We start from the raw sequence: 14,480 nt of genomic DNA on the forward strand, positions 1-14,480 counted from the left end.
CTTTTAAGCAGTCGTGACTGAAATCGTTGTCATCATAAAGAAGACCCGATGGTAATCAGGGATGTATGTGTCATCCAAGTGTTCGGAGCTCTTGTAAAGGCCGAATCAACCCGATTCTATCGGCACAAAGAAACACTATAGACAAGCAACCGTGCGCTAGAGACACCTAATTCGCGAGTTTCCTTAGGTCATCGAAAATATCGCACATGTATACTGATATCATCCACATCGAGACATCTGAACAGGTGACCTAATGAGATTCCCAAAGTGGTATAGCGGAGCTGGGCCTCCAGTCCCGTGAGTCCGGACCGGAGTCAAGGTTTATTCCGGCGTATGTCGTAAGAGAAGCAAATCATCGCGGGTTGATTTCTCACGGCTAGCCGGAGCCCCATCCAGAGACATACCAATGTATGCGGAACCTCTCCTCTCTTTATAAACCAGCTCCACAGATTCGATGCACAAGCTATTATCGCAGTCTACCCTACTACCACCCTGTTTTGACAGGGACACCTCCGCTCTCAAGTCCCGTGACCCCTCCTTGAAAATAATGTCGGATAGCCGATGATAAATTTGCAACCGAAAAATGGCACCCGGCGAATCCAAAGATGAACGTGACGAACGAGTCGCGAAACTCTGGCAGAGCTTAGGTGCCCGGAAGGACGGCCGTCTCGATCTCAATGGTTTAAAAAAGGGGCTGAAAAAGATTGATCACCGTGAGCATATCATCCGCTATGACTTAGTCTCGTGCTTGCTGCGCAGCTGACTGACCCGCCTGCTCTTGATCTGTTACCCCACAGCCCTCAAAAATGCGGATAGCATGCTTCAGAATGTCTTGAAAGCGGTTGACACCAATGGTGACGGGTATATTGATTACTCCGGTAAGATCACACGCAGTGGATCATGACTTGTCTTCCTGTCGCAGCTGGCTGGGCGCCAGTCTCTTTACCGACCTAATGATCATCAGAATTCCGGACCTTTGTCGATCATACCGAGCAAGGACTATGGCAGCTTTTCCAGACCATCGATCGTAATCACAATGGAGTAATCGACAAGAACGAACTCAAAGCCGCATTTTCCAACGCCGACGTGACGGTCTCCAGCGCTAAACTGGACGCATTCTTTGCGGACGTGGACACGAACAGCGACGGTGTCATTTCTTATCCGGAGTGGAGGTGCGTGCCTCATCGGTCAAGTGAACCTTGGCTATGGCTAATCCTGGTGATATATAGGGATTTCCTTCTCTTCCTGCCTGCCTACTCCAACTTGCGCGCTGTCCTGTCATATTACACGGCCACGGGAAATCTAAACCCGGAAGGAGATGTCCACATCAATGATCTACAGGGTTTAGGTACAGACCACTCGTTTCCTAAGCGTTATATCTTGGCCATAAAGAACCTTTTGTACAATATTCTCCCAGTTCACGTATTGGCAGCCCTCATCCCGGCAGCCTATGCGGAAGTTGGTGGGGCACTCAACTTTGGGGTCGCGCTTGAGAATGATTCTGTACTCTTAGACGGTGACTCCGAATTGGAGTGGCTGCCCGTACCCAGGACTGTCGCCATGTGGATGTCCTTCCGATATTATGAACGAAAGTTGACAGAGAACACTCCTCAATTAGGTTATTTCATTGCCGGCGGGATTGCAGGTGCCGTATCAAGGACAGCAACGGCACCTCTAGATAGACTTAAAGTCTATCTTATTGCCCAGACCGGTGCGAAATCGGCAGCTGTCTGTGCGGCGAAGGATGGTGCTCCGCTGCGGGCGGCAGGGAATGCATCTAAATCCCTTGCCGATGCTGTCAAGGAATTGTGGCGTGCTGGAGGCATACGAAGCTTATTTGCAGGTTCGTCGACTGAAGTTTGAAACACAGACCCAATCTAATCGTCATAGGTAATGGGTTGAATGTGTTGAAGGTCATGCCTGAATCAGCCATCAAATTTGGCGCATATGAGGTTAGCTTGTTAGGCTGTTCAAGTGGGTTTCTAGCAGGGCACTAATATGTCATAGTCTGCTAAACGCGCATTCGCTCGTCTTGAAGGTCATAATGACCCTAAACAGCTTGCACCAACGTCGCAATTTTTGTCTGGAGGGTGCGGTGGAATGGTTGCCCAGTATGTTAAACAGTCTTCTGTGCATGGAACCATCATCTAATGCAGTGCTAGATGTTTTGTCTATCCCCTTGACACTTTGAAATTGTAAGTCACCTGATGCATCTAGCTTTTTGTTCACCCGAGGCTAATGGATCCTGACAGTCGGATGCAATGTGAGACTGTGGAAGGTGGTCTGAAAGGTAACAAACTCATCGCAGCTACTGCCCGGAAGGTTCTGAATAAGCATGGTATACTCGGCTTCTTTCGTGGCTTGCCTCTTGGCCTTGTTGGCATGTTTCCATATGCCGCTATTGACTTGACGACTTTTGAGTACCTAAAGCGCGGATTACTAGCACGGAAAGCTCGCCTCCATCACTGCCATGAGGATGATGTCCCACTGAACAATTTCACCACGGGAGCCATCGGCGCGATAAGCGGAGGATTCAGCGCTTCCGTTGTTTATCCACTGAACGTCCTCCGCACACGGCTACAGGCCCAGGGCACTATTCTCCACCCCGCAACCTATAATAGCATTGGCGACGTCGCTCGCAAAACCATTCAGACCGAAGGTTTCCGCGGCCTCTACAAAGGAATCACTCCGAACCTTATGAAGGTTGCTCCTGCCGTATCCATAAGCTACGTCGTGTATGAAAACTCGAAACGAATGCTTGGTCTGAGGTAAAGCTAAGAAAGCTTTACGGCCTGGGCCCAGCCTAGGAATCAATAATGGCTCAGACATACGCTCGGGGTCTGCTCATTCCAGTTGCTTTCTCGATCTTCCAGCTTATTTCCATCGATATTCAGAACATTTGTCAAGATACCCTTTCAAGCCATTCCCTCTACGGCACCTCTTATCGCTTTTGGATGGAAATAACATATGGTCTCCACCTTTGGCTTACTCTTTTTTTCAGATAGCGGGGAGGCCTTTACTTTTCCCAGTTTTGCATAGTCTTCGAACGACTTTGCTGTTTCTCGTTACGTTCTCGGCACCGTGAGATCTACTTCGTGTGCTATCACACAGCATCTCGGCCGGGCTGCATAATTGACCTCATTAGCATGGCACGGCGTCGTGCCACAAAGCATATTCACGGAGTTCTGCTCATATCGTTTTTTTTCTTTTCCATTTGTATACCTATTGGATTCCCCGACTGTCCAGATATGGGCGGCCTACTCTATATTTACATATATTTAGACCTGCGAAGGCTTTCGGTCCATGCTATTTACTGTTGTGGCATTAGAACATATATATTCACTAAAATAAAAGCATAATCATTCTCATTCACAGTTCTTCGGCCACCCGAAAGTTAGCTATTGGCATATCACGCAGAAAGAAATTCATTCCACTGTCCCCTCTATTTCTTCACAGCAGCAGCAGCCCTAACCTCTTCATCCTTTGGCAAGATATCCGGCACCGGCCCAACAGGGGTAATCGCGAACTGATTAATCTGCGTATGACTCTTCGTATAATGGAACTTGATATGCTCGAACTCCGTCGTCTCCCGGAACGCCGGAATGTCCCAATACAAATTCCTCAACCAGCGATGAATAGCGGGATACCCGGACCTGATATCACGGATATTGCACTTGAAATGCTGCACATACACAGGGTCAAACCGCACGATGGTCGTAAAAAGCCTGATATCCGCTTCGGTGAGCGCTGAACCGAAGAAGTACGGCGAGGCATTGCTCTGAAGGTGGGCTTCGATCTTGTCGAGGGAGGAGAAGAGCGTTGTCACGTTCTTCTGGTAGGCTTCTTGTGTGGTTGCGAAGCCGGACTTGTAGACACCGTTGTTGACATCGTTGTAGATCCACTCATTTGAAGTGTCTATTTCGCTACGGAGGCTGGTTGGGTAGAGGTCGAGAAGCTTTTGGGAAGAGTTCGCGGGGAGGAGGTCGTCGAATTCGTAGTAAAGCATGCGGATTATCTCGGCGCTCTGGAGGGGAGTTTTGTGTTAGTACGAGGTCGTCTGGGGGTTAGCTGGGGAAGTTGACTTTACCTCGTTGCTTACGATACGTTGTGTCTTTTTGTCGTATAGCACTGGGACAGTGAATCGGCCTGTGTAGTCTGGGTCGTTGGCGAAGTAGATGTCCCGGAGGTGGGTGACATCAGAGTGTAATGGGTCTGGGGTGGTGTTTTCTCCGGGGAGCTTTTCATCTGAGGTCACGAAGCGCCAGCCTGGAGTCGCTGGTTAGTTCACTCGTACTTTGCGTATTTTTCTTGGAGATTCCGGACCTTTCTCGCCCAAGTGCCAGTGCACAGATGTGAAGGTGATAAAATCTTCCAGACCCTTGAGCTTCCGGGTGATCAGTGTGCGATGTGCTAGAGACGATGTTAGTGATTAAACATCCGATTACGAACGCTAGAAAAAAAAAAAAAAAAAAAAGGAAAAGAAGGATAGAATATAGAAGGTATTGCTCACCCCATGGACAAGCATAGGAGACATAGAGATGATAACGGTCCTTTTCTGGGGGGAATTCCGCGCCGGCTTCTCTGGAGATCCAATTGCGGAAGATGGAAGTCTGGCGTTTGAACTCGCCCGATTTGTCATTGCGACTGACCCAGTCGGTGATCTTATCGGCATTACCGGTCTGTAGCGATATAACCTCAATAAGGAGCTCAAAAGCTGTTTTATGAGCAATTGGTATAAGCTTACCGACATACTGCGCGTTGAAGAGGGGAGGAGCTGTATGGGGCTGACGGAGCTTCTGTAGGATGTGATGATTCTGGGTTGGGTGATAAATTGCGAGATCTGTTGGGTTCGACGCAGTGCAGAATAAATACGAGACATGGGAGGAGTTATATCTGAAGGGAGGGGTCGTGTTTTTCAAGAATTAAGTAGCCATCGAGGACCAAAGCTATATTGCTGGAGAACCAATGGCGGGGACAGCCTATGACGTTAGTCCCGCTGCTTACGGCGGAATCACATAACACCTGACAAAGCACTCGGCTCGGTCTAGATTCCGACATCTGGAGCTTACCTATTGACAATCGAACGGTTCAACAGACAACAATAGATGACAAAGAATCCTCTACTATTTTTCGTTGGATTACACATGCTCATCAAAATTAGATCACCTACAGATGTATAGCAATATGTTCTGCTCTACACTGCAAAAGCACCAAGGCGAACGTGTATCATTCTGAAGAAGAAAAAAGTCATATATCATTGTTTATAAACTTGAGGTACCATAGGGGCCATATTCTAGCGGCCAGATTTTATGTAGATGCGGCACATTACTTCCTCAGCTTCACCATCACATAAGGGATCTCGACATCCTCCTCCGTTGTATCCTCAGCCGTAACTTCAAAGATGATATTCTTTTGATGTTCCGGAACGGGCTTCTTGCTGATATGCTCCACCAACTTGCTCATCCTACATACCAACGTTAGTTAATCAACTTAGTAGAGAAATCGGGGTTAAGAGAATACGTACGTCAATGGGAGACGGTCCTTCACCTTCGAGGGAGGATAGAAACTGGCATACAGCAAGCTCACTCCCGAGCTGACCATGCTGATTTCCAAACCCTTGTCAGAGAAGTGCTTGAGGAAGTCCTGCAGAGGAATATCGTCCACCTCGAAGCGATCCCAAAGCTGATCAATGGTCACTTCACCCTCCTTGCCCTGGTATTTGCCCTTGGGGCTAGGAATGGGTTCACTGAAACCGAAGAACGGAAGTGCAAGATTCACAAAGCCGTTCTTGTACTGTTCAATGTCATCCTTGCCGTCGATAATCTTGTAGAACTCTAGGGCAACGAGTCCAGTAACCAGCGCGGTGGTCGTCGCGATAGCAGGAATGATCTTGCCAGCTATGAATTTAGTCTTATGGCGGTCAGCCTGGGGGATTTCGTAGTTGTCGGCTCGGAGGTTGCTGGCCGCCGTAATGAAGTCAATATGATGGTTGGTATCATCATCCTTCTCGAACTCAACTGGGTTCAAGCGGAATCCAGCAAGTGACTTCGGCGATGGCAGCGAGTCGACAAGGCGCTGGATCTCCGCGTTATCATCGAAAGATGAGCCAGCGTTTCCAGCGTTCGGGTCGGCCTCATTCTCATCTGCCTGGATCTTCACGCCAGACTTGGGCGTGAATTCAGGGATAATCATATTGTCGACGACCTTGCGGTAGTATTCCTTGTCTGCTCCGGGGTTCTTGATTCCATAGTTGAAAGCGTGGAGGTTCGCGCCGGCAACGATGAACCCGAGGTGCGTGGGGTTTGAGCTATCGAACTTCAAAGGTGTTGGAGCACGCTTGGGGCCGGACCAGAAAGGCTGTCCAGAAGAGGTCTTGGAATCTCGAGGGAAGTTGTACAGTAACTGCTGAATTGCATTGTTGTACTGACCTTCAAACTGATGGCGAGCCCAGGCAATGCAATCGTCAAAAGTCAGTGGCTTGTTGGCCACCAAGAAATCGTGCAGTTGCTCCAAAGTCTGCTTCTCATTGCCAGCCTGTTTGAGCGTCTGCTCAATGTAGTTTGGCTGTGACAGATACATGTTGACAGCCTCGGGAGGGCCAACAAAGTAGGTCTGGAAAAGATCCCTGGCCCAGGCAATAGTGTGCTCAATCCGGTTGGGAAAACTCTTCAGAGTACACATGGGGAAGGACTTCTCGGGAGGATCCTGGGAGCTGGAGTAGGACTCGGTAATATGTGGAAGGATAACTTGGGTGTTGCCCTTGGTGCCAAGAGTGCCACTCTCGAGGAGAGGCTTACGGAAGAAGACACAACGGCGATCAACGTAAGTTCTGGCATCGACATTGTCCAGCGCGTTGGTAACCCCATCCAATCCTTCCCAGAATTCCTCGTTGAAGATGTGCTCAGTGTCTTGCCCGACACGGTCACGCAATGCGACAATCTTGCCCTCTAGCTCGGGGTTCATGGCCTGAACGGCAGCCGAGGCACACTCACTCTTAAGCTTGCCAACATCCTTACTGCGGAATAGGAACTGACGGTTGAGGTTGCTCTTCTCGATCTGGTCCATATCGGTAACATAAATTTTTCCCTTAGGACCGGTTCCCAAACCCATCATGGCCCAGTTCTTGAGGGTCTCACATCCAATTGCACCTGCGCCAACAAGAAATTGGGTAGTGTTGGCGATCTTCTCCTGGAACTCTTTACCAAAGACAGCAATCTGACCATCATACCGGGTTCCAAGGGGTTTGCAGCTCTCTTCAGACCGGGTAGTAGAAGCCGGAAGCGACTCGAGAGAGTCTAGGTAAAGCCATTGCTTAACAGGGCTGAACTTTCCCGAGACAGCTTTAAGGACCTCCTGTGCTGTAACACCACCAAAGAACGCGGCCAAGGGGCTGAGATCACCGCGTGCTTGGTAACTAAGCTCCTTAATGAGCTTCTCGTCCAACTCGACCTTGTCTTCCTGGTTCGAGGCGAGGTCGTTAGAGATCTTGAGGACCTCCTGGGCATCACTCTCATTGTGAGGGCGAGGAAGCTGGCCATCATGGCACTCGGCAAACTTGTGAAGCGCCTGGACACCGATGTGTAGCTGTTGCGGCCGGTCGAACTTGGCAAAGTCCGAAATCATAAGCTCAGGCTTCTTGAGCTGCTCCTCCAAGGGTTGGTAGTCGACAAACTTGGGCATCTTGACCTGTGTAAAGATACCGCCAGACTGGTACGTCCCAAGGCCAGAGACATCACCAATATGAAACGTGTAAGGGCCCTTAACAGTAACCTTGCGAGGGGCGGAGTTATTCAGGCCATCCATGCCCTTTACCTCGGTGAATGTCACATAGTCTCCATCTTCTAAACCGTGTCGGCTCTCGTCAAGAGCGGACACTAGACCATCCTCATCAATGCCGGCCACAATGCCACTCACAAGCTCTTCACCTGTAGCATCACCGATGGTGAAGTTCTTTCCAAAGTCGTTAAAGAGGTAACCGAAAAGACCGAAGGTGTCGGCAATGGTGAGGTAGATGCCGTTCTTGTGGCAGAAGTCCGCAATAGCAAGTTGATCCTTCAGGGGTGTGAGGGTAAGGACCACTGCCTGGTAGCGTTTCAGTTGCTCCAGGTTATCTACGAGGTTACCACCTTCGTGGACCGTGACGGGAACATATGAGTTGAGTTCGGCGACCTTAGGGGCCGTCACTTCGGCACGCGGCTTGCCGACATCTTGGGATTGAAGGAAGAACTGGGAGGAAAGGTCTGAGATAGCAACGGGCGCAGGATCGTACAAAGTGAGAGACTTCACACCGGCGAGAGCAATGTTCTTGGCTGATACAGTTGTTAGAGCTGTCTGTACTGCATACGGCTACCGTCGTACATACCGATCTCAACACCAAGCCCCTTCAGTCCGACAACAAGAACATTCGAAGTGCCCATGCGCTTCATAGCCTCATGTCCAAGCACATACCTGAGGGTAGAGAAGAGAAGTAGTCAGTATAACCATTTCCGAGGTGAAATATGGAGCTGGATACTGGGAGCACTCACAGCTGTCGACTGTACAGAGATTCATCAATCTCCCCCTGCTTAATCTTCTCCACAGTTTCCTGTGGGTTATCGACGTTCATTTCGACGTCCTACATCTTGTCAGCGATGGTGGATGAAGAATATTTTTAGGAATGGATGGTTGATACTGGGGCATACCGTCATGATTTTCTTCTCCGGTCGAGTTGGGGACTTGTCGGCAGACGCTCTTCGCTTTCCCAGCTTCGCAGCGTCGCGAACGGGAATTTCGGAGGTAATTGTGGCGATCTGAGAGCCGAAAGCCTTGCCTTCAAGCAAGACTTTCCAACAGTTATTTGACTCGAGTCTACAGCTCCTGGCGCGGGCTTAGGAGGGGTAGCGGTCAAAGTACCGGGAAGGTGGCGGTGATTGTTTTCACTCTAGGATATTGTACAAAAGCCTCCTGATGGAAATGGCGGGATAGGAAGAAAACTTTGAGATGCGAGACTAAAAAACAAACTGACAGAACGACAGAGAAAGATGGGGAAAAGAGACAACGTTGTTACGATGGAAACGTCTCCTCCAGTAGCGACGTAAGAGGGACAAGCTGTCGGTGGCTGACTCAGCAGTAGCGCGTGGTGATTGGCCGTTGCCCCGCGGGCGGAAGATGACCGCCAAATTGCCAATAAACCACGAAATACACCTAGTATGGGAGCTCAATTGAGGGCGGTGACGGAAATAATGATGACGGGTACAATGGGTAACTGAAGGTATCTAAAGCTCAATATAGCTCATACTGACTTTTAGCCATAGATTCCACCCTTTAGAACAAGTATTGCCTCCCTCCATCAGTTACATAGCTACGGAGATACTCTGCATCTCCGCATCTACGCGACGCGCCGCAATATCGGGCTGAACGCAGAACCACCGGCAGCTATTGACTGTCGGCCACCGTATATGTGTCGGTACGAGCTTCTAGGACGCGGACTTTTATATTGGCAACATAAAAGGTCCAGCGCGGACAAAAATAGCGCTTTAAGGTAGGCTGACCTTGCAAGATAGTGTTAGCTCCTTTATCACGCACATGTCTTAACGGTTTCTGAAGAGAGCTCCAAACAGAATGCTCCACGAAATCCTTCTCTCCCTCTCCGGCCAACCGTCACCACTTTTCGAAGCCCATGCCGAAGAAGATACAGTCTCTGAGGATGCGTTTCCTCTCCTGTCGCCTCCGGAAAAAGCCCTCCTCGCCTCCCTTGCCCGTCTGAGTCGACTCCATGCTAAACTACGAGCTCATACGGCCTTGATCTCTTCCTCACACTCTTCTGTCATATGTCGAGCTGCTTCAACTGCGATTAGTACACAGCATCTTGGGGATTTTCAACGAAAGGTACTCGAAGTGGAAAAATCAATTTTGGTGGAGGATAGCGGGTATGTTGGTGGGTACGGAATTGTGCCATTGTCCACGATAGTTGGCGAATTCTCTCCTTGGACCCGACGGCTCGAATGGCTTTGGGAGGTCGCCCGATTTATTCTTCCTAATCACAAGAAAGCCAACAACCAGAGTTGCACGGGCGCAGCACTGATCGATTACCTTCGGGCGGAATCGCAAACCGGATATATAGACATTGGGGAGATGGCGCTGCACCTGATCAGCGCCGCTGAAACAGCTTGGATGAGGCAACTGTCAACGTGGCTGCTATATGGGAATCTTCCTGTGCTAGGCAAGGACGACTTTTTCATTCAAGAGGATAGCATAGCCGAGAGCAACCGTACCCCGGCTGTGGCACAATTTGTTCTACGAACAGACTTGCAACCCAAATTTGTCTCCCCCGACGCAGCTTCATCTATACTATTTATTGGGAAAACATTGAACCTTATCAGGGCAAAGCGCAGTGGCTCTAGAACAGGTCCTCCAGCAGGTCTTTCAACTACACCTGTCACTCTACACGGAGAGCATATCGAGCACTTTGCTACACTGAAATCACCCATATCGACCGCCAAACTATCCAATAGCATAAACTCCATTCGGTTATCATTGTCGCAAAGCACACTCTCTAAACTGCTACCGCTCCCTAAGATCCTCGAGATTCTGGCTGTCCTCCATGATTTCTTGTTGCTGAGACGCGGCGAGTTTGCGTCGGCGCTTGTATCGCATGCCGATGCTCGTTTACTCGAAAGACATCGACGACCGGGAAATTTGGCTTCCAAAGGCAAATTTGCCGAGGGCCTCCAAGGACTTTCCATCAAGGAGGGAGATGTTGCGAATGCTTTGTCACAAGCGTTAGCTGAGCTGTATTCTTTGCAAAACGAGGAAGATCCCGTAGATGATGAGCTTGATCTTGCGAGAAGCCTTCTGCAGCTATCAATGAATGATAAAAGAAAAGGCCACTCAGTCGCGGCGACACCTTCAGCGGGTGGGTCTGACCATTTAGCGAACATCTCGGATATCCCTTTCGATGACCTCCTTTTCCCATCCCCAACAGTTCTCTCAGCACAAGTGCACCCACCTTTGGATCTATTCCTCTCAGCTTCTGACGTTTTAATATATTCAAAAATTCACTCCTATCTTCTGGGTATTCGACGTGCGCAACTACACTTGGGGGACCTTTGGAAACACACATTTCTGCGAAAGATCCACCCATCCCCATTGGGTCCACCCAGGAGCAACTCCCAGTTTGGCCAGAACAAGCTCAGAGCGGGGAGGCAAAGAGACAACATCCGAACCCGTCAGATGAGACCTGTCTGGGCTACGTGCAGTGCTTCCCTTTTTGTTTTGTCAGAGGTAGGCAGCTTTTTTCAAGGAGAGGTTATCAATGGCTCTTGGCAACACTTCCGGGGGTGGATTGGCGGTGCCCCAGCCTCGTCCACGAACTCCCGACCTGGAACTTCGTCGTCGTCAAAGAGCAAGCCCAGCTATAACAGCATGGTCTCTGAGGAAATGTCTGAAGCTGGCTTGGACCGATCCATTCAGTCACCAAGGACACGGCATGATCCTGAAACATTGACGGTCGCACATCGTCGGTACCTATTCACCATGGTTCAAGCACTCTTTTTGACCGACAGACCTTTCACAAAAGCCCTTCGATTCCTACTTACCAGTGTCGACCATTTCATCGCACTTGTGGTCCGTCTCGAAAGCATTCAGCGCAACATGGATTTAGAGACAGACGAAGGTGTCGTGGACTCCTTGGTCGATTACGCCGGAGAAGAGAAGGAAGTATGGCAATCACTTAGTGCAGCGCGAGGCGAAGTTGAGACTGGAATCAAGGTTCTTGTGGCACGGCTGAAAGACATCGACGATAGCCGGTCTGGGGAGGGACGAACCATGTTTGATATGTCAAAAAACCCACGTGAAAACTGGTCAATGTACCAGCAGAATGGCACAGGTACTGAGGCCAACTTGGGCCACTATGTGCCCAGAAAGGCGGCCGGAGTGGATCGACTGTTAATGAAGTTAGACTTCGGGAACGCAAATGGAAGCATTGGGCCCGCAGCGTTTGTATCAGGTGGATATGGCAACGCGGGATACTAGGAAATCCGACTCCTGGGAAACGATTTATGAGTATGGTCATGTAACGTATTCTTAGCATAAACTTAGGAATTTACTATTGTCATGGGGCAACATGACTGCCTAACTCATCCCCCGACACTCGGGAGGAACTACTAACCTACGGGATAGGGTCCGGGGAAGCCACTCCCTAAGCGGTCCCTAATATTAAGTGGGCTCGGGGGCTGGGCCAACGCCAGTGTCACGAAGGTTAGTGCTAAACCCTGCCGCATAACCACTGCCTATGGTAGGCGTCATATCTCCTGTGTGAGGCAGGAGATCTACTAATAGAACTTATAGTCGCTGAAAGAGGTGAAGAGACAGAGAGACAGAGAGAGAGACAGAGAGAGAGACAGAGAGAGAGAGAGAGAGAGAGAGAGAGAGCCACGTATAGAATACAACACTCTATTGACACTATTCAATTTCTTGTAGCCCTTCCTTGCCTTGGGCTCTACAATGTTAAGCTTAACCTTCATTTACCCTGGGTTTCGGCTAGGCGGGATCTAGTTAGCCCCTGCAGGCTTGACACCTGCTGGATCCGATCAGAAGCTTCATGTTTATTTTACTTCCTCCGTCTCTGCATGCCACTGAGGCTCAACTCAGGGATGGGACTCAAATGTCTTACTGTTATACTTTCTAAAACTAATTTACTTTCTCTCATTGAGGCTAACCAAGCTTGTCCAGTTGGCCGGATGACGTGACTATACGCACAACGTACAACACATTATCCTTTCTGCAACCAGCTGTGGCAAAGTTTGAACAGCAAAGAAGCAGCACTTTGGCCCATAACAGAATGAAAGATCCCTGGATGTTTTTGAAAGAAATATTACGAAACTTGGAATTCTACCGCATAGGCCAATTGCAAGCAACGCCATGTGCCTCGGGCAGTGTCAGCGGTCAAAGACGCAACCAATGTCAAATGATCAATATCCAATCTCTTGTGGAAACCTCCTCAATGCATATCGTCCTACATGCACATCATTATACGGCGTTAGGTGAGCACTAGCCAAGAAAAAAATGTGAAGGTACACATGATTCAGGGTTCCTTTCACGGAATACCCAAATAGGTAACCGAGATGATTGGGCCCTAACTTCAGCCACAGGGGGAGAGCTTAATCTATCGGGATCTCAACAGCCAGTGTCTATTTTAATTTGATGCTTATTCTCCGACCAACTAGGCGATGATATGCTTCTTTGTACATGAATTTTTACGCTTGACCACTGTGCCCCGCTTGACCATGGACGGTTGAAGTGATGATGAGGCCCCTAAATTGGTGTAAGGGGGACCATTGCCCCGGCCGGGAAGACGGGACAGATATCAAGAGGTTGGGTCTGCCTAACAGGCAGGTTACTCGAAGAATCTTGGGTTCCTGTGGATGGAATGTTTGGATTGAAAAGATTGTCTACCTATGCTGTCGGCTCAGGCATGGTTGTCTCGGGCTGTCATTTTTCGGAAGCTTCATGCGCTAAGTAGCAAAAGTACTGCCGTGGATCCTTAGCGAGCCAGAAAGAGGGAGAGTGGTAGCATATTATTGGCAGAAATGAAGAAGAAAAGGGAAACTAAAAAAAGAAAACAATACCAAGGAGGTATGGGTTACCAAATCAACCGGAAGTTGGTTTCCAGGCCACCGACGTTTGGAACTTTTGATTATTGGTTTGTGGAGCAATGTTGCTATAAACACGCAAAGTGTGGGGAAGAAACAACCTGGGCAAGAAAAACTCTGGAAAGATGAATGACCCAAAGACTGGGACTGATACTGCAAGGATCGTCCAAGACTGACTGTCTAGAACCATGAAAGAAGCAATGGATGCCCTAATCAGTGTTATCTTGCTGCGGGAAGGTACTTTGGCACTGTGAGGGCGGATTACACCACCACTTGCGATGCCGAGGCTGCTATTGGAGGATTGCCTTCCCGCAAAGAAGGGAAAGCCGGGGTAACCGTCGCTTCCCCGGTATTAGCTGGGAAAGACACCCATCGTGAGCTCATCGCAATACAACCCAAGCAAAAAATCTCAATTGAAGCAGGATTTTTCATAACTGATTATGTCAATTGAACTACCTACAATTGACATCACAGTTTGCCTCCTTTATTTTTGTTTTGTTTTGTTGTGTTGTGTCCTGCTTGTTGCCCCTTGTTGTTTTCAAATTTATTGACCGCTATGAGCTCCTATGGCGAGGGACACGAACCGAAATCTGATCCAGCATCTGCCAATTCTCGGTCTCCCCATACTCGGGAATCCCGCGCTGGGTGGACCATTCCACAAACCTAGTGATCGTCATCCCTCGATCAACTGACCAATCTGTCTTACCCTTCTCGGCCATGAACCATTGTCTGAACAAAAAACTCACGATGTTTCCTTAGAACACAACCGCACCCACAATTGCACTTCGGGATTATGTGTCCAATGCCGCTCCATGCCGGTTCACCCCCCATCATCCCTGTGGCAAGGTT

The 14,480-nt window shown here is 49.2% G+C and overlaps 5 protein-coding genes across 5 annotated transcripts; 2 read left to right on the top strand and 3 right to left on the bottom strand.

The window, feature by feature from the left end:
• The first annotated feature begins 378 nt into the window (after positions 1–378).
• F9C07_2283040 (mitochondrial carrier domain-containing protein) lies at positions 379–3,307 on the top strand. The gene is made up of 8 exons (XM_041292570.2): positions 379–713; positions 798–878; positions 965–1,172; positions 1,230–1,843; positions 1,891–1,952; positions 2,008–2,111; positions 2,163–2,195; positions 2,253–3,307. The coding sequence occupies exons 1-8, from the start codon at positions 584–586 to the stop codon at positions 2,770–2,772; spliced, it is 1,752 nt and encodes a 583-aa protein (XP_041145723.1). The 5' UTR covers positions 379–583; the 3' UTR covers positions 2,773–3,307.
• Positions 3,308–4,966, bottom strand: F9C07_2283041 (glutathione S-transferase omega-like 2). Its single transcript, XM_071510606.1, has 5 exons — positions 4,745–4,966; positions 4,511–4,679; positions 4,324–4,410; positions 4,088–4,266; positions 3,308–4,024 (listed from the first exon to the last, which is right to left on the bottom strand). The coding sequence occupies exons 1-5, from the start codon at positions 4,877–4,879 to the stop codon at positions 3,443–3,445; spliced, it is 1,152 nt and encodes a 383-aa protein (XP_071366275.1). The 5' UTR covers positions 4,880–4,966; the 3' UTR covers positions 3,308–3,442.
• Positions 4,967–9,146, bottom strand: F9C07_2283042 (putative poly(A)+ RNA transport protein). The gene is made up of 5 exons (XM_041292581.2): positions 8,682–9,146; positions 8,526–8,614; positions 8,363–8,448; positions 5,525–8,309; positions 4,967–5,464 (listed from the first exon to the last, which is right to left on the bottom strand). Exons 1-5 carry the CDS (start codon positions 8,685–8,687, stop codon positions 5,326–5,328), a joined length of 3,105 nt encoding a protein of 1,034 aa, XP_041145725.2. The 5' UTR covers positions 8,688–9,146; the 3' UTR covers positions 4,967–5,325.
• A 454-nt stretch (positions 9,147–9,600) lies between these two features.
• Positions 9,601–12,012, top strand: F9C07_3409 (Spc98 family-domain-containing protein; the record flags this gene model as incomplete). The annotated part of the gene is made up of 1 exon (XM_041286193.1): positions 9,601–12,012. One exon carries the CDS (start codon positions 9,601–9,603, stop codon positions 12,010–12,012), a length of 2,412 nt encoding a protein of 803 aa, XP_041145726.1.
• Positions 12,013–14,099: 2,087 nt separating this feature from the next.
• Positions 14,100–14,350, bottom strand: F9C07_3410 (uncharacterized protein; the record flags this gene model as incomplete). Its single annotated transcript, XM_071511097.1, has 2 exons — positions 14,100–14,159; positions 14,216–14,350. 2 exons carry the CDS (start codon positions 14,348–14,350, stop codon positions 14,100–14,102), a joined length of 195 nt encoding a protein of 64 aa, XP_071366276.1.
• Positions 14,351–14,480: the final 130 nt, after the last annotated feature.

Source organism: Aspergillus flavus, chromosome 4 (genome assembly GCF_009017415.1).
Source record: "Aspergillus flavus chromosome 4, complete sequence".
NCBI classification, from domain to species: Eukaryota; Fungi; Ascomycota; class Eurotiomycetes; order Eurotiales; family Aspergillaceae; genus Aspergillus; species Aspergillus flavus.

Coding starts and splice junctions, on each gene's coding strand:
- F9C07_2283040 (XM_041292570.2), top strand. CDS start 584: ATGGCACCCGGCGAATCCAAAGATGAACGTGACGAACGAGTCGCGAAA. Junction 1,844..1,890: donor CATACGAAGCTTATTTGCAG/GTTCGTCGACTG, acceptor TAATCGTCATAG/GTAATGGGTTGAATGTGTTG. Junction 2,196..2,252: donor CCCCTTGACACTTTGAAATT/GTAAGTCACCTG, acceptor GGATCCTGACAG/TCGGATGCAATGTGAGACTG.
- F9C07_2283041 (XM_071510606.1), bottom strand. CDS start 4,879: ATGTCTCGTATTTATTCTGCACTGCGTCGAACCCAACAGATCTCGCAA. Junction 4,680..4,744: donor CTTCAACGCGCAGTATGTCG/GTAAGCTTATAC, acceptor ATATCGCTACAG/ACCGGTAATGCCGATAAGAT. Junction 4,267..4,323: donor CTGGCACTTGGGCGAGAAAG/GTCCGGAATCTC, acceptor CAGCGACTCCAG/GCTGGCGCTTCGTGACCTCA.
- F9C07_2283042 (XM_041292581.2), bottom strand. Junction 8,449..8,525: donor TCTCTGTACAGTCGACAGCT/GTGAGTGCTCCC, acceptor CTCTACCCTCAG/GTATGTGCTTGGACATGAGG. Junction 8,310..8,362: donor GGGGCTTGGTGTTGAGATCG/GTATGTACGACG, acceptor CAACTGTATCAG/CCAAGAACATTGCTCTCGCC.